This window comes from Telmatherina bonti (genome assembly GCF_933228915.1).
Source record: "Telmatherina bonti genome assembly, chromosome: 6".
In the NCBI taxonomy this organism is placed as follows: domain Eukaryota; kingdom Metazoa; phylum Chordata; class Actinopteri; order Atheriniformes; family Telmatherinidae; genus Telmatherina; species Telmatherina bonti.
This window is the reverse complement of record NC_136624.1, coordinates 29027392-29048695: the sequence shown is the minus strand read 5'-3', so window position 1 is coordinate 29048695 and position 21304 is coordinate 29027392. Positions and strand designations below refer to the sequence as shown.

The window sequence follows — 21304 nt, the reverse complement described above, 5'->3', positions numbered from 1 at the left end:
TTATGTGTTTTCTCAAATGATTTAGGATTTAAAAGTCTTTTTGCACAGAATTTCCATTTTCCTTGAAAGTCTAAAAACGGATTTTTCTTTCTTCGCTTTTGTCTTTTTTTTTTTTTTAAATTTTCATGCTCTTTCTTTCGAGTTGACATTTTTTAATTTTATCGTCATGTTTGAAAAAATTGTAATTGGGCTGAACAGCTTAAAATATGTCAAATGTAAAGCCTGTGGCAGCGAGGAGCACACCAATAACCACAAATCACACTGTACATTCCTGGCACCTTAAGAATATATCTGTTCACACAAGTTTTCAGCTGAAAAGCCCCAAAACTACATCAATGAATATTTTTAGATAAAATATGAACAAAATACAAAGGATGACTTGCAACATTAAACCCTTCAGAGAATAATTTCCCCCTTGTTTCTTTCAACCCATGGAATATTTTTAGCATCTTTTAGTTAACACCCCCACCCCACAACCCCCCACCCTTCTATTCATGCTGGTTCCAGTAATCTCACTGTACACAGCTTCCACAGACAACAGAGTTAGCCACTATTAAACCACTGCAGTGCATTTTGCAACTTATGAACCTGATTATTTCTATGGAAATAGAGACTTTAGTGGATATTTACATAATAACAATATTTAGATTCTTAATTTTTAATTAATTGTTTAATTAATTAATTTAATAAGTGGCAGGCACTGTCATTTTTTACTTCTTCCTGTTCCTTTTCTATCATGGTGGTGCAATAAGGTGGATTTAGTTTTGTTTTGTTTCGGTTTTGTTGTGTTGTGCAGTGCCATGTGTGAAATGAAATAAATTAATCTAATCTAATCTAATCTAATCTTGATATAATCTAATTATTGTGCAGGAAAAGTTGCTGAACAAAACAGACCCTTCTTCAAACCTCCTACCTACACAAGATGGTGAGGAAACAATGAAGGACGTTCAAAGAAATGCTTCAGGGCAGCTTGAACAAAACATGTACAAAAAGTCTTTTCTGCCTTCAGCCAAAGCTCCGCAAAACAAGAACCTGAGCATAAATTATAGTTTTATTTGTTCTGACTATCATTTGTAATAATACAAAATAAAAATTTAAAAAAAGATACAACAATAATCATCACAAAAATTTTAATTTCCTTTCCTGGAATGAAAAATACTTACGTCTATCAAGGAGGTTTTGTTTTTGTACATGTTTATCTGTTTCTTAGCAACTTTATGCAAAAACTGGCGGGCAGATTTTCATGAGATTTTTGTTTGTATGTTTTCTGAGCATGGGTCTTGGTCTATCTGTGTTCCCACTGAATTTTGTTAGTGATATCAAAGTAATTGTGGACTCAGGCATTTTTTTTTTTTAAAGAATTCCTCTCAACATGAGTGGAAATGAGGTTCTCGGTGGAAGCCTGAGCTCTTCGGCTGCTTTTGTTTTGTTTTGCTTTGATCTCTTATTGTTTAATTCAAAAACTTCTGTAAGAAGAAATGATGACATCAGCACATTTATGGCCTGAGCTTCACTGTTCTATGCTGAGATTATTTGTGCCAGATACAAATAATTTCATTATAAAGGCTCTGAGGTTGCTTTGTTCTCGTTTCTAGTCTTATTTTTCTAGGATTTAGTTTTTGGTCTATTGTCTCTTTCTGTGTCCATGCATGAATTTGCAGTCAGCTAATGTAGGACAAGTGTTCTGCTAGATACCTTGAAAATGTTCATGTTATGTTAGATGTTGTATTTACTTTTTAACTTGCTCTGCGTTCTTCCTCCACGAAATGCTGCAAGCTTGCAAACAGATACCTACTGGTCAGAATATGTCCATGAAATTACAATTCCTCTAGTATTAAGTTGATCATAAGGAAATGTTTTATTAACAGTTTGTTTGACCAAAAAGAAAGAAAAACAAACAAACAAAACTGTGTAAATTCAGATTTAAGTTCAAGTTACTGAAACAACAATATTAAACTGGATTGTTGTCATCAAATATTTAAGTATTTCTTTTTGTTTTCCCTCTAAACTGATTATATCTTGTGACTAGAAACATTTTCCTCATGGCTTTGATATAGAATATTTTGGTTCTCCAAGCTGTTGTTGGCTGTGATTTGCAGCTGACTTTGGCAGTGAGAATGCAGAAGAGGAGAGGAAGCCATTTTTTGCATTGTAAGATCAGCATCATAACCACTAAGCAAATACACAGATTCTGTGTGCCACCGTCTATCTGGATAAAAGTTAGAGCACTTCGTGGCTCAAAAATGTATTCAGCACAAAAGAAAAATCATGGCCATAAAAAAAATATGGTTTTGTTTGTTCTGGCAAAATAAATTAACATTACAGCTCTAATAGTAGCTCAGACTGCTACACTGCCTTCATCAAAACATTTTACTTCTTACTGTTATCTCCAAAGCCTTTCAATGTGGTCGCGTGTGTTATTCTGGGTTGTTCAAGGAAGAAGTAGCAACACCAAGTTATTTTTACATTTCAAATCATCTTATAATCCATTAAAAACGCCAGAGATGTTTTGGTCATGTGATGCACTACATTAATTTTAGAATTCTATTACCAAGTTGATGTCTCATCGTTTAGGTATAACTGTCCCTTTGTCCCCACATTTATGTCTTTTGGGAACTAGTGTGTCTGACAAGTGGAATAAATATCAATGTACATATATAGACCTTCCATTGTTGGCAGCTAGGAAATGTATAACTTTGATGTGGAAAGAACCTAAACCCCCAGTATTAGCTCTCGAGCTATCTTACACTTGACAAGATTCATTATAGGAATAAAGGCAGATCCTCAGAACATTTTAAAATTTGCCAATCTCATATAGAATTTGATTTTAATGATTTTCTAAGGCATGGTGTCTATGCTAAGACTTGTCTGCAATGAAATGTTTCTGTCTGTTTTTGTTTCTTTTATTTTATGTCATTTGTTTGACTGGAGGAGTGAAGATATATGACATTTTGTGTATCATTTATTTATAACCCTCTGGTGACTAAAAATAAATTTGAAAAAAAAAAAAAACAAACAAAAAAAACAAAACTCCAGAGAGATTGTTTCACTCGTTCAAATGCAAATACAAAGGTAAGTTTAAATGGTAACTAGCCTTTGCTTCATTGTATTGATATAAGGTCATATGTGATTGGATGTATTTCATTCCCCCTGTCCTGTCTGTCTTATGTCCTATTGCTAAGTCCAAAAAATTGAACAATTTACTTACCAGTACTTTTATCTAATTTCAGCTGTGATCATCAGACAATGTACTTGTGCTTTTAAAGCTGCATTTGAGCCTGGCTTTGAGGCAAGTCAGAAGAGACACTTAGGGGCCGAAGCTGTTGACGGGGAGGTGGTGTGGCAGCCAGAGAGCAACCAGCATGAAAGCAAAAAGCTGTTGAACTTAGTGTTCTCAAACATAAGATTTAAGCTTATATCTCTGCAACCCAGAAAAAAAAAACTCTGATATGCTAATTGCTCTTACTCTTTCATTGAGCACAATTAATGCATTTAGTGTTACCTGGTCACTAAACCGCTTCCTGCAGGAGACATGCACGAGACATTTGATAATACTCAACTTCACTTATATGTTTATCTGTGTTCTTTGAAACATACATGATGTTTAATGCTTTCACAGGTACAAAAGATGCATACTGCTGCTTTGTTCAATACATCATGAATTATGTTCACAATAAAAAAAAAAGCAGTACCTTCAAAGCACACACCCAAAGACCTTCTACATGATGTTAATGAGTACTTTAGGAATAAATGATGAGAATTGTGGAAAACCTTGCATCAAAGTCCTCGTAGCCTTAAAGCATGTAGCCCATTCAACAAGAGTACTGTTTCATATGTGGCCATCTATCTATCTATCTATCTATCTATCTATCTATCTATCTATCTATCTATCTATCTATCTGTCTGTCTGTCTGTCTGTCTGTCTGTCTGTCTGTCTGTCTGTCTATCTGTCTGTCTGTCTGTCTGTCTGTCTGTCTGTCTGTCTATCTATCTATCTATCTATCTATCTATCTATCTATATATATATATATATATATATATATATATATATATATATATATATATATATATATATACATAGATAGATAGATAGATAGATAGATAGATAGATAGATAGATAGATAGATAGATATATCCTTTCATTTAAGAAGAAAAAAAAATATGTGTGTGTGTGTGTGTGTGTGTGTGTGTGTGTGTGTGTGTCTATCTTTAAGGTCAATTGATTCAGAAAGAGCATGAGAGCTAAACAACAATGGACACATTGAGCATCTGGAGAACAGCGCAATAAACACACCTGTTCTTTTTTTAAAGAAGAGCTGATGTGACTGGTTAAGAACCAGCACAAGGAATAGCTGTTGTCAATTATCTTAATCAATTGCGTCATGAGAGGAACCAAACCTCAAAATGGTTTTGGATGTTTAGATATTTACATTAATACACTCAAACATTTGCAACACTAAAGTGCAACGTTACACAAGATTGCTGCATATTTCAAATATTTATAGTTGATGAGACCTCTAACTTCACTTCCTGCACTGCAGACAAGGTTTCACATGTGGAAACACCAAACAACCTGTGACACATGCAATGCCTAATAAAAATCTCTGTTTTGCCAGCTACCAAGCTTTTGCCTTGCCATGAGCAGTCTTCCTCTTAGTTGCTTAAAACTGGTTTGTGGTCTCTCCCCTTCTGCTATGTTGTGAAGATAGTGACAAATAAAGGTGAGAGCTAAAGCCACACTCAGTTTTATGAAAATGAATAAACTATCATAAAAGCACTTAAAATCTGCAGTGCATGTAGGGAAAAGGTTTGCCAGTCAGTGTATGCACCCATCCACGAACAACGTCAGATATTTTGTACTTTCAGACAACATAAGAATGAGCAAGCCTTGAGCTATTTGTGAAAAAGGAATCGACAGAGCTGTCTAAATTCTGTTGCAATTGTTAAAAAAGTAAAACACTTATAAGTTTAGCTGTTTTGAAAATTCTGGATTTTAAAAATGTTTTACAGTAGCAGAATCTGTGTGTGCTGTGGATTTTATTCATTTCTGCAAATGAATTTTAGGATTCATACATATCTTTGGACTCAACAGCCATATTTGCATAAAAAATGAGGTTTTTTTTTAAAGTGCTGTTTTTCTGTTTTTCATTTAAAATCTCTCAAACCTCAACACTGCGACTGTAGATAACCCTGCAACTGATACGAAACATTTCATTTTTGTCTTGTGTTTTTAATGATTTGCTGTACATGATCTGACCAGCTGTGACTTCCCAGTTCCTAGAAACAGTGACAGATTCTCTCCCAGTTGCTTCATGTCATGGATTCTGCTTAAAACTGATTTATGAATAGGAAAATAGCCAAGTCACATTTATGTGTCATCTTCAGTGTGACATAAGAGGAGCAGAATTTGTTGTCTGCCATCTGATGTACAACACCCACTAAAAAAAAAAAAAAGGTGATTTTCTATATTTTGTTCTGCAAGGTGGATAAAAACAGGCACACAATTCATATTCAGCTTTGGTTTCTTTGGGAAACAGTTTTCAAATCTCTGAAATGAAATAAGGACAGACTGATTAGAGTGTGATCCAGATCACTGCTTCAATCCAGGAATCTTTTAAAGGATTCCTGACTGTGGGCAGAAAGGGATCATTTTTCCATTAGAACTTTTAACTCAATCATAATGCCTACAATCACTGGCAAGAAAAACATAAATACATTTCTAAAAAATTACAATGGTTTTGGCGGATGTTTGCGCCTTCTGAGTGCTTCTTCTTGCTTATTGGGTTTGATGTATGTATGTGCCTTTTAGAAATGAAAATCTACTTAAAGGAAAACATTTTGATTAATTCTCCTGAAGTAATATTTTCAAATATTTTTCAACGGACTAACATTCATACTTTGTGAACTATTGCTCTGTTTTTACTGTTAGTTGCAGTGACAAAAAATAAATACAGATACTGTTAACTAAAATAATCAGCATTTCAATGTGATGATGAATCCTAGTTTTGGAATTACTGAAAGCAAGAAACATCTAAATCTGAGGCTGCATTCCAGAGAAACTGCTGGTGAAAACGTCCTCTCCTGGTGTCAGGCGTATGTTAGGCACTGGTTTGCCAGCAGTCAGACACAATCGCATTTTATGGTGACTCAAATCTGATTTGAGCAAGAGACAGACAAAGAAGCTCGCAAAGAATGTAAACACAGAAAGGGAAGATTCAAATTGGGTTCAGAGTCTCCTGGAGAATAATTAATGTGGCATTTCCCTGACATTTACTCTGAGGTATAGCAGAGGAGCCCGGAGAAGGAGGGAAGGAAGAAAGAAAGGAAGGGAGAGAGGAAGGAAGCAAGGAAGAGAGGGAGTAAAAAAGAACGGAAAGGAGGAAGAGAAGAAGGAAGGATGAATGGAAGGAAGGAAGGAGAGATATAAGACAGTGCGTAAAAAGGAAGACACGGCAGAGACAATATGAGCCTGACTTTCTCCGTGAACATCCTAATATTGCAGCTTCTACTCGCCTCCTTGTATTAGTTTATAGGAAAGACATTAAAGTGTGACAGGAAAGCTTCAACAAAAAAACACACAAAGAAACATGAATATACTAATGTTCAGTACTCATTTCTTCACTGATGATAAAACTGTACTTTTGTTGCTTAGTAACTACTGTATTTGTTTTGTGTCCATCTCTAAAAATTCCTCACGAGCTTTTGAGGTTTTTACATTTCTGTCTCTGAATCGAGAAAACGGATGAACTTACACTGAGTCTGTGGTTGAAGCTGGACCACTCAACAAACCCATGGCTGCTTGTTTAAAGAATCCTATGGTAATACATCAAGCCCCTGTCTATGCTTTTAGTAGCTCGGTCTGTGGTTTCAGGTTACCCTTTTAAGCTAATTAGCAATTGATAAACTACTTGCTGGGAGGTGGTCGCTATGTTTTTATGCTAGGCTATTCTTTACCAACGTCTCTTACCACTAATAAAGCGATGATTAACATCTGAACACTCCCGATTGGAAGCACTGGGTGTGGACTAGCTCTCACTGGGTAGATAATGAAAGGTGTAGATTTACATAAGACACACTGCAGTAACAATCTGCTGTGTCACTGTTCAAAGTGAAGATGAATCCATCCATCTCTTTCCAGCTCTTCAAAATGCTTTTCTGCTAATATGTCTGATTAACTGTAGAAATCAAAGTGGCAGAGTGGAGATATCACTGGATGGTTAACTCAGAGCGGTCATCCTCTTTTTGTATGCTACAGCTCCTTCTTAGCTCAAATGCAATGAAGATTGATTTTTCATTTCTTTGATTACCATGAAGAAGACATTTCACTGACAGACTTGCAACACTCATCTCAGACTGTTTGTGGGTTAGAGCTGACAGTTCTCACAAATTCCCACTGCAAAGCATCAGCCAGCACAAATTGCAAACAGTTTAATTTCCATTTCCCGTACAATGCTAGCTGCAAGCTAAAACGGTGCATGGTGGTACAGCAGTGGAAAGAAAGCATGTCCTCTTTGATCCCACATAATTGTCCAACCTTGAAGAGCATGATCAAAGCTTTTTCATGCTTACCACTGTTGTGGTCGTCACCCAGGTTGCTGTTGCAGATTTGGCTCTCTGAAATGCCTGCTAAGGGCCAAATGGTTATTTTGGACCATTGAAGGGTGAGCACTGCTGATAGGAGTTTCCAGATGGAGCTCTTAGACATGGATATAATGTGCATCAGGGAAAGGCATGTAATTACTCAACACATGGTTGTTACAAAATGCCAGGATTTGTGCTTATTCAACTAAATAGTGGGTATATTAACACAGTCATGTATGCTTTGAAGTCTAGGTTCTGATTTGTACATTTTTTTGCTGTTATAACAAATTTTGCAGTGACCTGACTTCTTAATCTAAACTTAAACATTACCAACAAATCTTGATTTCTTTATTGTCCAGAGATGACATGTCAAAACTATCTTCAACCATCACAAGCACTTGCCACATAAATTTACCCCAACAGTTACAACTTTAGATAATAACTTTGCGTTTTTGTGCATAAACATGCAGTGCATCTCTGTCTTCTGCAGGATATCACTAACGTAATTTGTCTCCCCATGATTTATAAACAACACACTGCAGAAAAATACAGGGAAAAAATAAAATAACAAAAACAAAATGTGGTCTGTTTTGAGACTGTCGTGCGAATGTCATGCTAAAGAAAATCAAACAGTAAATGTTTGGTACAGGCACAATTTTGTGGATATAAATCTGCACATCTGTGCATGTTTTTGTGCATGGTTCCGCATTAAAGAATTTATAAAGAGAGCTGCAGTTTCAGAATAAAAAGCAAGCTGACTAACTTTCCTTCTCCTGAAAAATAACAGAACAAACATCCTGCAAATATTAAATCATATCAATAATCATTCCCTATAACGTCTTGCCTTCACTCATTCTCCAGTATTGTACATCCATCCATCCATGCATACATACATACATTCATACATATGTGCACAAAGAAGCTTTGATCATTGTGTTAGATGGTTGTTTGTGCTACTGTAAGCAAAGATTTCATATTTAGCAACATAAAACAAGTTTATAGTGAAACACACTTCTATAGTGTTTATGGGGCCAAATTATCTGAGGCTGGGTATTTTCAAACTGCATATTCTAAACTCCAACCTAGTATTTTACAACTCACAGCTTCAGACATAAAGACAAACAGTACTCAGGTTTAAAAGAAATAATTTGAAATCAGCTGAGTAAAAATATTACAAATAGTACTCGGAGTTCAGCTTCTTGCCTTGTTTCATGCTGATTGCGTTTTGCTTTACCCCTCAAGATGGAAATTTAAACATTGTTTCAACCACAAAGTAGAAAAAGAAACCTTACCTCCAGGTGAGCGTTTGAATATACATATTTTAACATTAAGTTTGTTTGAGACTTGGCTACATTTTTTATATGCATGAATGATTGTATAAATAAATAAATAGGCTATTAAACAGAGAATGACACACATGGATTCACTGGTAAGTTACCAACAGTGTCAACTTCAACAGCAAGTAATGTTTGAGTGATCAGTGCAGTGTGGATTTTACAGCTGTGTGTTTGTACCATTCACATTTGAAATTCCCTTTTTGGAGATTGTATCAAATGCAGAAGCTTGCAAATTAGTTTACAATATAATTTGTTACATTAATACATGAAAAATAACACTAATTAAATAATATGTTGCCGTCATGTAAATACACCACTAACCTCCCCCCCCTATTGATACATTATTCCGATTTGTTTGTTTGTATATTTAATGTCATACTGTTCTGTTGTTTTGTTATTTTAGTTTCCTAATTTGCAGTTTTAGAAGAAGAAGAGTGATCAAACTGCCCTTGGACACGAGAACAGATATAAACAATAAACACATGTCCAAAAGCTGAGGTAGAGTTTGAGAATAACTGCAAATAAAAAGTTCCATTGTCATCAAACAATCAAATGCTTTAAAACAGTTTCTCAGCTTTCAGGCAGGAATCACACAGATATTGTATATAAATCCTCAACGGTTGGTGGGTCTGACCTCTAAAGGTCAGCCGGTCAGTCACGGGATCAGGCAATTTCACCAGCCAGGTCTGTGCTGCTACTTGAAAAGTTGAATCAGTTTCAACTTTCTCAAAACAAGCTAACCTCACAAAGCGAACCAATAGATCCAGAATTCTGTTTTAATGATGTTAAAGCCTGAAACATACATGTGTGAATCCTGGCCTTCTACAGTGTAGCTGAACAGGCTGCTTAAACTTTAACTTGTTAATACTACTAACTACCTTGAAGTGAAAACAAAACAACCCAAAGAGATTAAAAAGTTCCAGTGGTGTTTTCTTTGACTGGATCCAAGTTGACAATTAGAAAGAATGAAAGAAGCCAAACTTATATTTACATGTTTATCTGTACTTATAGCTCATATTAGCATCAACTAATTACACGCACAGCTCACACCCAGCATGTTGTGGTAATTACCTTTGCTGCAACAGATGAGCTTGGCTTTTCCAGGAGATCCCAAAGCTTCTTCCGTTTTTCAGCACAGCAAGTGTTGTCAAATTCTTCCCCCTCCCTGTCTTTTAAATTGTCAGCCTCCCTTTTGAGCTCCTCATTCATTTGCTCCTTTTTCTGGTGGTACCTTGCCTGGCAACACGACTCCAGATATATCTCATCAATGCCCCAGTAGTCAAGTTCTTGACTAAATGACAGGGCACACATTTCCTCCATCATGTGCAGCTTGCCCGTGCGGTAAAAATTCAGAATTGATGTAAACGCCCCTGGATGTCGGTCAAAAAAGTATTCATTCTCCTCAAGATTGTAGTCATCGCACACTTCCATCAAAGATTCATGTGAGTTGCAATCTCTTAACTTTCCCAAACGTGTTCGCGGTAGCCTGTCCAATGTTCGCCACAAGACCTCATGTGGGAGACCCCCAACATTCAGCCTGACTCTGCGGTAGCATGATTTGCTGCGAATGATGTCAACTGGTTCAGGTGGCAGTGACGATGTTGACCGAGAGCCTGCTTTATTCAGCTCCAAGGATTTTTCCATGATGACTTTCAGCTGAGGAAGCGTGTAAACAGCCAGGGCTACGGACTGCAGGAAACCCTCTTCTCATTCATTGTGGTATCTGGAAGAATCCGAGATAATAATAACAAGAAGAAAAAAACATTAGAATTCTACCATTTGCCCCCAAACTCTCAGAGTAACATGAGTCATCAGACAGTGAACTAACAGGGTGGCAACAGCTTGCTCTGACCTCAGGGAACAGGTTTCACATTTTACATTTCAGAACTTTTTTATGGCATCTGTGACAAATAAAATAACTGACAAAAAATAATAATGATCTCATATGACATGTTTTTTGCTGATTTTTTTTTTTTTTAAACAACCATTTTTATTTTTTTCCTATGCTGTTATTCAGACAAACAACTTGAAGGCAAAATTACTCAGCTATTGAACTGCTCAAACTGCTACTATCATGCTGTTTTGTTTTGTTTTTTAACTCTTTCTCAACCTAGTTTTCTGTGCCTGTGAGTGACTACACTGAAGCAAGGATCCCAAAGACCAAATTTGAAAATCATCTTTCGTTGGCAATAACAAGCAATGGATTAAATATATTCTTTTAACATCAAGCCATTTCAACCAAGGATTGATTCTTTAGAAATATTAGGATTTTCTCTCTGTTCCAAATTAACTGCAAAGTCTTTGTGACCAGATGGGGGTTGCTCAGATGACTCACACATATTACCAATGCAAGAAACAGAGGCCTGTCTTATTTTTAATTTGTCTCAATCTGAAGCAGCAAATGAGAGACAAACAACATTTAAAATAATCCCTACAAGCTCATGTAGCCTGGCATGCAGCACAGAGCTGCACGGTTTGAATGACAACCCCAGAAATTCCTTGATGGGCACAAAAGCAAAGGAATTCAAGATATAAAATGTTGAATATTTTCCAAATTGTAAATACTATCACATCTATTAAAACCTAAATTCATTTAGAATTATTTTGAATTTGCTGAACAAACAAATATGTCTTCAAACGGGGTCCCTGAGATGACTCATGAAGAACCAACAGTGTAGTTTAAAGTTCACCAGTGGAACCATTAGGGAACTCATCCAAACCCTTGATTAGTCAGAATCTTAACCAGAAACCTCGCTGAAACTCAAACACTTCATCTTTTTTAGGAGAGAAATCTCAATTACAAAGACAGAGCGAAGATTTCTTTCATACTAGAGCAAAACTAAATGTCTTCCCCTCATGAGTGAATGTATAGAGTATATGTGAACGTGGCCGCCCATGCAGTGCTGTGGGTGGGACGCAGAGATGAACGCGGCGCAAAGGGAGCGCTGTCCAGTCCGGTGGTGCTGAAACACGCTGCATGCGCTACTCCCTCCCTCAAATCCATACCCTCTGGGAAGGAAGACTGACAAAAACACGTCTTTTCACGATAGAATGACAAAGTCAGTCATTTTCTTTGACGGTGGTTGACGTGGCACCAGCTGTGCACCGCACCTTGTGTGTGTTTATATAACCCCAACAAACACACCGGGCCTGAAGACGTGATCTTTGATCGCTGTCACACAAAGTTTGTTATACTTCACACACAACACAATTAGGCCTGAGGACTCTGTCAGGATATAAATCAATGTGTCTGCGAGATAAAGATCTACAATGGCTGCATCTAGTCTGGAGATGTTATGTCGACTTGAGAACAAGCTGCAGGAAAACATCTAAAAGAAAGGCGATATTTTAATGAGCCTCCACCCTGGTGTTGGCCAAGACTTAGATGAAATCAAATAAACAAACATCTATCCTTCCTTTGCAGTCCTGTTCTGGATAAATACAAAGGGTGGCAACAAGCTGGGATGCAATCATCTTAAAGTGCAAATGTCGTTGAACATTTCTGCTATTTTCACCATATGAACGCTCCATATTGGTGCAGCTTGAACGCAGAGTGCTCCTACATTCAGAAGCTATTCTAATTGACAGGTTGCATATTATTTACAGTCCAGAGATAGAAATAAGCATTTAAAAAAATACCGTGGTGGGTTGTTGTCATCCTGTGGTGAATCAGACCAGCAAGAACCGCTCTGTGAACAATCAATCCGTTGCCATAGACGAAGACTAAGCGTTTAAAAAAAACACACACACACAGGAGGCGTCGATGTTGTTAGGCTACTATTGCCAGGGTTTAACCCATTTCCCCCTCCTCTGCCTCCGACATGGCACACACATGCTCGACACGATCTACTTCCTACTACCGCATATCAGCTCACAGTTTCCCCTCGATGATCAACAAGTTCGCCAGCAGCTCGTTCGGACAGACTACCTGTGTTCCCGGTCAGCTGCGTGAGGAGGCGCCGCATCTCAGCGAAGGTGGATCCGTGGCAGCTCCGCGCTCCTTTCCACATCTTATTAACTCCTTCTGCACCGCATCCGTAAACACACTGCTGGGTAGCCGACTGGAATAACCATAAAAACACAATCCATCCGTGTAGTAGGCTATATGTGCATGATATCATGACTTGTGGTATCAAGTCAATAACTGAGCTGTTATGGAAAAGCATTTGCAGTTCCTGAGGCTGGAGGTTTACATCAGCACTTTGGTTTGCGTAGCACAGAAGGATTCATGCTTCACTTGTCAAAAAGGCACAGACTACTTTAGTATTATTTAAGTTTTCATTAAAAAAAAAAAAAAAAAAAAAAAAAAAGTAAGATAGAAACCCTAATATAAAAGTCGAGTGCTATTAATATTGGAAGCAGCAATAATGCTCCTGAAATGTATAAATTATTAGTTATTATTGTTGCATGAGAGCATTGTGTTTTACTGCTAGAACAATCTCTAAATGGAATCAGTTTTAACTATTTAATACATAGTTATAACAGAGTACTTTACTATTCTCACTTTGTAAAGTTTCCTTCCCACTGTTGCCAGTGTGCTTGCTCAGGATGGGAGATTGAGTTGGACTCAACTCAATCTGTTGGTTTCCTTATATAGGCTATTATGAATTGGCCTTCATTATGTTTTCCCCTCTGTCTGTAAAGCGTCTTGAGATGGCATTGCCGTGATTTGACGCTATATAAATAAAGTTGAATTGAATTGAATTGAATTGAATTAAAGGGTCAGAGCCTGTCCATAGAGCAGTAAGTCAGTTTAGTGAAATTTAATTGGTTCAGAGAAAACATTTTAAGTCACTGAATCATATGTTTCCTTTTCACACGTATTTCTGCTGCCAGCTTCTGTTTTTGTAGTCTGAGCCTCCTCTGAAATCAGGATGCTGTGACAGGGTGCACTCTGTCCACCACAGGACCAACATAGAGAAAAACAGCCACACGTGCTCAAACTCTGACGGTTCAACAGTCAACCTGCGAGGCATGTTTTTGGACTGTAGAACAAAGTCCACCCAGAAAAGCCTCCGATGAGATTCATATTGAGAAGCTTCTTGTTGTGAGACTTCTGTGCCAACAATGTTAGCTCCCGGTTCATTTTTCAAACCCAAAACATTGATTCATTTTCTTTTAACGTACATAAAAATGAAGTAAAATGTAATTAAAAATAATGTGAATATGTTTTGGATGCTCTTATAGCTTACAGTGAGCTTGGGTTTTGTAAAAAAAAAAAACAAAAAAAAACCTCAGGCATTTTTTGTGACAAAATTACTCCAACTGAATAATCATGTATTTCTAACAGGCTTTTTCTCCAAATAATAGTTTATCTAGCTAGTTAAAAGTTCCTAAAGCTACATTTATTTATTCATCTTTTACACTAAAAAATCTGTGACGTGGAAATCCAGATTTATTGCCTCATATTAAAAAACAAACAAAAAACTCCAAAACACAAAGACTTGTTTCTAGGTAACAATAGCATCATAAAAAGCAGAAATTCCAGTCAGACTTTTTTGGAAACCTTTTATTCAAATGATCATTTTACAAAAAAAACAAAAGAAATTCCTTCTTCAATTCACCGACATACAGGTTAAATATAAAATAAATAATGCTACACTACATTTAACAAAAGAGGTTTAGCAACCAACATTTTTCAAGTGATCCTACAGTGTGCACTTCATGCTAAATTTTCTTCGGTCTGAATCTGACCTGCAGATCTCCATCAGGCTGGAGCATCCCAAAGCCGAAGCGACTGGGATTAACTGGAGGAAGTTTAGCCTCAGGGTTGCACAGCTCCAGATCAAAATGGGTCAAGAGCAAAAACACAAACCTACAAGAGTAGAAGAAGAGAAAAAAAACAACAGTTTAAGGCATGGCAATCCATTGAGTAACAGCAGAATTAATTAGACAATATTCGTACAACCACATATACATCAACTAACTTGACAATAAAATAACAAATTTTTGACTGGTAATTACGTGAGATGACCTTTAAGCTTTGTCTGGCACAGAAAATCTCTCCCAGCTAAATGCACTTTGTTTCTTTCATATTGTTCCAGCAATTACTACCCTACACTTATTGCTAAAGATGATCGAGAACATGAAAGCAGGACTGAAGCAATAAAAGGGGGGATATTAAGCATAGATGGACTGGCTGATCTGGCAATCTGGGGAGGGGATGTTTGATCATAAATTAATCTTTTTTTTTTTTTTAAATGTGATATGTGTAGGATGGAGATAATGGAGATAAATTGCAAAAAAAGTTTTTTTGGTTTTTTTTAACTCACTGTTTAATGGCTCTGACAGCAAACTCTTTGCCAACGCAGCCGTTCCTCCCTCCACCCCAAGGCATGTTGTAGTACTTCATTTCTTTTCCAGCCTTGTAGAATTTGTCCTTCTCTGTCTTATCTTCTTTTAGGAAACGATCATACTTGAACATCTGTGAAGGAGATGAAGCATGCTGGCATCATTTAGGTGTTTGTGTACATGTTCAAATCTAGCTAACAAGTCTGATTGTGTACCTCCTGCTCCATACCTTCTGTTAAAAATAACCTGTAATTATTCACTAACCACTGAAGACAAGCGAAGAAAACTTTGATAAACGATCTCACTTGACTGCTAGTCTCGACTGCCACTCTAGTTTGGGCACCAATCAGCTTTTATCACAAGTATTTGGTGAGATTTAATCATTGTCTCCTCAACCTTATGTGTTATAACATGACTTCAGAATATCCCGACATCCTGGCATTTTAATGGATGATCATGGCTGGTCTCCACATCAACAGTAGATCCCTTTAGGACTACGACGTAAGTACCTGGGGGTCTTTGTGTATCTGTGGGTCCATTTGGGGGCTGAGGAAGGGGAATAGACACACTCTGTCCCCTCGTCTAAGATGGTACTCCTGTCCGTTGGCCATGCGAAGGGTCTTTTCCCGAACCACTTCTCTGTTGATCATTACTGCAGCGGTAAGTCGGAGCGTCTCATTCAGGACGCTGTCTGCAGAAAAAAAAGATGACTAAAGATGAAAACATGGGATGGGTTGTTGTCAGCATTTTGATCAGCAGTACGGAAGTCATTTGAATAGCTATAATTTAACGGACATGAATAATATGAAAAAGTCGGTCAAGATCCATTTGGTCCAAAGGTCAAGTATCAGTTGCTGTTGTCATTGATTAGTACACTGTGCTTTTTTTTTTAACAAGTTAAATGAGTCTTTGTTTTCATGTGATGTGGATAAAGCCCAGGGTGCAAGAGCACAGGTGAATAACAGAAAGGCTGCATACCAAACACAGGTGTGCTGTGTGCTTCCAGCGGATTTGTGAAGGGGTGCTTCAGGGAAGTATCCCGGAGAGTGGACAGGCTTCTGATCTCTGACTGAACCGCCTCCATGGCCGCAGGGTGAGTGAGCAGGAAGCCCAGGACCCAAAAGGCAGCAGGCCCAGCGTTACACTGAAGGGACATAACATGACACCAAAAACCTTTAGACAAGTGTCAAGATTCAGCGCTTCCTTTTGTGATATTTCTTCATCATTTACTTCATAGAACATTCCAAGCAGAAAATAGGATTTAGTTTTATTGTAGCGCTGCTGTGTGACTACAGAGTTGCAGTCAAAGTGATTCAATCCACACTAGAAATATGGTTTATTGGCAAAATGTACAAACAGGCAGCTGTTGAAAATAAATTAATCAAACACGAACCATTTAATAGCTCAACACAATTTAAGTGGTTTCTCCAAATTCAACAGAAGATCCCGTATTCAATGAACACTGCAGTGTCAAAATCGACCCTTTCAGAACAAACATTTTAGTACTTAGTAGAGCATCCTTTTATGACCTGCAACAGATGTGATGCAGAGCAAGACAGCAGCTTCTGCCAGCATTCCTGTGGACCCCTCCCGTTCCCAAAGCTCTCCAGTCTACTAATGTTCTTGGGTTTGCTTGTTCCCACTGCCTTTTTCAAATTCCATCAAAGATTTTCAACGGGGTTCAAGTCAGACGACTTTGATGGCCGCTCTAACATCTTCCAGGACTTCTTCTAAAAAAACAAGCTTTGGTGGATTTCGAGGTACGCTTGGGATCATTGTCCTGTTGGAAGATCCAAGCTTCAGCTTCCGTACATTCAACATCACCTTTTCTCTCAGGATTTCCTGTTATTTGATTGAATCTACCTTGCCCTCCACATGCTGTAGGTTTCCAGTGTCAGAGGAACCAAAGCAGCCCCAGAGCGTCACTGATCTACCACCATTAACCCTCCTCCAGACATACTGCTGATCCATAGGCTCTGAGAAGCTCCAGCTAAGTTTCATTGCTCCACAGAACAGCATCCTACAAACCTCTTTGGCTTTTTTACGCAGCGTTGGGCAAATTGGAGACGCTTTTCTTGTGCTTTCGGGTCAGCAGAGGTGTTTGTCTTGGAGATCAGGCATGGAGCATTGCAGGGTGTAATGTGCACCTTATTGTAGATACTGAAACTTCAGCCTGCAGCCACCAAGTCTTGCCAAGTCTTTTGCAGTCAGTCGGGGATTTTTGACACCTGCCTCCTCAGGAATCTTCTAGCATCCTCTTTCAGGCGCATCCAGGCAGTCTAGCCACCAGTCGTCGATCTCAAAACTTGCAAACTACGTTTCCAGTTGTATCGCTAGGATCATTCAATGTCTTGACTCCTTTTTGCATCCTTTTAATCCAGCAAAATGATGTAATCTCAGAAAGTTTTGAAAAATTGCCTTGACTGAACCATCTCTAACATGCTAATTGAATGTTACAATCAACAAAAAACAAACAAATAACTCTGACTTCAACTGTAGCAGATAGGAGGAGAAGTCAAGAAAATGAGTCCACACTCCATAGAAACTGCTGGCGGCCTCGTTGTGAGAAACACCTGAGCCTGTCAGACAGTAATTGCTGTGGGTTAAGGGAGCTGTTCATCTTACCTCTGCACATCTCAGGGCAGCTCTCCATTGACAGCCAAGGCAAATGCCCAAAAGCGACCAGACATACATCACATTGTCTCTCTGCCCTCTTAAAGCCTTCAGATCAGTAGATTTAATGCAACAGATAATGACTTGAGTCTGGCTTCCCCAACAGCTGGAGGGTGGGAATTATTAAAGGAAAACATTGCCCATTTCATGCAGCATAATTAGTCTTAGATGAGGAGACTCTTGGCATCTGTTGGTTTGCCTGTAAATACACTTAATATGTTGTTTCTATAATGTTGATTTTAGTCTTCGGGATTAATGTGGATAGAATTAATTTGTGATATGGTGGATAGTTTCTGTTATTTAGCCAGGATGGCTGTTTCCCCTTATTCACAGCCTAAATGCTCGGCTATGCTAAACAGCAGCTACCTCATATATTCAGACTTCACAGTGGTAGTAAATAACTGCTTTAAGGGGGACACTATTTAGATTAAAATACACGTGTGTGTCTGCAGAAACACACACATATACAAACATCACAGCCGATTGAATCACAGTCTTTCCTATGATGTAAATAACAAATGAACTCACATAAGCCTATGTACAGTATGTTGCAGTCAATACCATTGATTGTTTCTCGCAAATGGAAAATGCACTGCAACCTCTAGCATGTGCAAGACTTGTGATGATGTAGGTGGCTTTAGTGAAATCCCACCATTACACTTCCCCCAGAAATACATCAGTCTCACTGTAACATATGTATAAGCCACATTCCCTCTGGCACCTCTCACTAGTCTCAAATCTAATCCCTCTGTTCTCTGCAGCGGTGCTCCAGTTTTCATCCAAGACTGAGAATGCATGCTCCAATAACCTGGCAGACATGATAATGCACAAACATACTTGGAGACTGGCAGTGTTTTCCCCAGACAAGCAGAAATAACAATCACTGTTGCAGTGAGACCAGCAGGTTAAAAACAGGGCTGAAATTGGTCCAGATAAAATGTAACATAGATAAAGCTCAGCTCCAGACCAAACGCAGCTCGCTTTCTCCCCCATCTGGCAGCTCGGATTACAACAACGACACCTTGCTGCTCTGGACTTGCCCGAACACGCGAGCAACTTTCTGCGTTAAAACTTGTGTCAATATTGCTTAAAGAAGTCCTCAAACTCTGCAGCTATATGAGACTAAATAATATTTGCACAAGGCTTCATAAATGAAGCCACGGTTACTCATTAATCCAAACTGAAGTTTTGTAGCACCAGTCCTGAACATGCAGGATATATAAAGTAGTAAATCTAGTTCTCCCTTTGCGCATGTAAATACTGATCCTCATGCAAAGTAAGGCGACATGGAAATTGATTCGCACACGATCAAAACTGGCACCAATCCACTCTGAGTTACAGGTTGAGGCAGGTAGCTCTGAGTAATGTGGTTGTGCGGAATTCATTGCATCACCGGTGCTGCGCTATCTGCAGGCTGAACACGGTGTAGCGGGTGTGGAGAGAAAGTTTCAGATTCCAGGTATCAAAGGGAGACCTTGTATGTGTGGGCATGTTTTTGATTTCAGTGGTAAACTGACTGTCAATAAAAAAAAAAAAAAAAAGAACTCCCACCTGTGTGGTCCACAGTTGTAGCAGCATAGCTTTTTCCTGCATTTCTGCATCTATTCCCTCCTTCTGCAGAAAGTTACGGTAGCTCTGCTGCCAGGAGTTAGACTCTGAGCCTCTCTCCAGCCAGCTTGGGGACAGCAGCTTCCATAATTGCTCCCGGGATGCGTTGACTATTTTACTTTCCCCTGTAAATAAACCAGCAAAATAGTTAACATAGCTTACTAATCTGGTTATATACAAATACAAAAGGACTACATGTCAAGAGCAAACATTTTCGACAGCACAGTTTACCTCGCTTCAGGGAACGGCGAGCCAGTTTGGTGAGGAGATCATCAAACTTGCGGAACTCCTTGTAGACAGCAGCGGCATTATCTCTATTCTCAAACAATGTAAGGTAACCAGCCCTGTGTACAACGGCCAAGTTAAAAAACAGAAACTGTGCAGAATAAATAGTGGCATGTTTGTCATTCTTTAAAAACTTGATCCATCATATCTTACTAAGGTTGAAATGCACCGTGTTACCTAAAAAGAAGATCGTAGCAGAAGCTAAAGAGACCATCTGATTTCCACTCATGGTTATTCAGGAGCAGGCTGCGAAGGTTAGCATTCATGGAACTGCTGAGTTTCCAGAGACTGGGACCTTGGAAATGCCTGAAGAACACAAATTAAACATCACAAGTGAGATTTTGCATTTCTCATTGTAATGTAAAGAACTGTCTATGTAAAGGAGATAATCATTACTGTTCCATCCATCTTCTCTCTGATGTGGGCTCGATGCCAGGCAGCAGTAGACAGAAGATCTTTTTTATGAGTTCGCCTCTGATGCGAGTGAAATCCAAGCATTCTGTGTCATCCAGCACACTGTCAAAGGAGTTGGGGTCCAACAGCACCGTCAAGTAGCGACCAACAACACAGACCTGCAGCAACATCATTGGTTTCAACAGTCATTGATTCCAACCTTATTTTTTATCTCCAGATTTTATTTAAAATATGTCTTTATTAAGATTTTAAAAAGATAAGTGTGGTTATTAATTACTGTGAAGATGTCTCCATGTTTTTCTTTCATACGGGCCAAAAATTTTGCAGGATTTTTTCCAAACTCAAGAGCGTTTCCCAGCCATGGAATGAACCCTTTGTCCAGAGGAGGTTCATGTTTCCTCCTGTCAACACAAGGAAATGTATTTAAATGTGACAGTAGTGTAATACTTTTCATTTGAACATTTCACACATTCAGTATTCTCACCAAACAGGTTTGGGACTACTGTGTAGACATGCCAAAGCTACTTCCGTTTTGTTACCAAAAAAAAAAAGAGAAAAAAAAGGAAAAAAAAAAGACTGTACTTAGTGTAGACCACAGTGTAAGGGTAAAAAAAAATGGAGTTTCAGTGAATTATATAGTCTAAATAACAAAATTTCTTACAAAGAATGGTGTGTTGAATATAATGTTTTCACTGTATAAATTAAACTTCATGCTACAAAGTACCAAATCTGGGTAATGAATAATCAAATAAGTATACTCAGCTTTAGAAAACAAACTTAACAAACTTAACTTAAGAAAATTTAACAAAGATCAGCATATTAAACTTTTATACATTTTGCAAACATTCTAACAAAAAAAAATTCAACATTTAAAACATTTTGACAACTTCAAACTCATAAAACATGTTGTACACACCTATACAAAAAACAAACATTTTCATTTCCACAGAAATCAATAAAAAGTTTTACCTTGAGCGAGAGGAACAGAAAAGAACTAGTAGAAGCAATCCATTAAGAAGTAAAAATATGGTCCCCCACATGTCTCTATGAAGTCTACTTACTACTTGAACTGCCCTGGAGATAATTTGCTACATAGCTGCTGGCACCATACTTTA

The 21304-nt window shown here is 38.1% G+C and overlaps 2 protein-coding genes across 2 annotated transcripts in view; both read right to left on the bottom strand.

Moving 5' to 3' along the window:
• The window catches only part of kcnb1 (potassium voltage-gated channel, Shab-related subfamily, member 1), a gene marked incomplete at its 3' end in the record, with an annotated part of 29333 nt that extends 18747 nt beyond the window's left edge, over window positions 1-10586 (bottom strand). The window contains exon 1 of the mRNA XM_079242629.1: window positions 9990-10586. Within this exon, the coding sequence (XP_079098755.1) occupies window positions 9990-10562 (573 nt within the window). The 5' untranslated portion in view covers window positions 10563-10586. The remainder of the gene's footprint in view (window positions 1-9989) is intronic.
• Window positions 10587-14585: 3999 nt separating this feature from the next.
• ptgis (prostaglandin I2 (prostacyclin) synthase) lies at window positions 14586-21229 on the bottom strand (the record flags this gene model as incomplete). Its single annotated transcript, XM_079242075.1, has 10 exons — window positions 14586-14733; window positions 15191-15342; window positions 15719-15900; window positions 16188-16353; window positions 19434-19615; window positions 19722-19834; window positions 19953-20081; window positions 20172-20347; window positions 20467-20590; window positions 21159-21229. 10 exons carry the CDS (start codon window positions 21227-21229, stop codon window positions 14586-14588), a joined length of 1443 nt encoding a protein of 480 aa, XP_079098201.1.
• Between the last annotated feature and the right edge of the window lie 75 nt (window positions 21230-21304).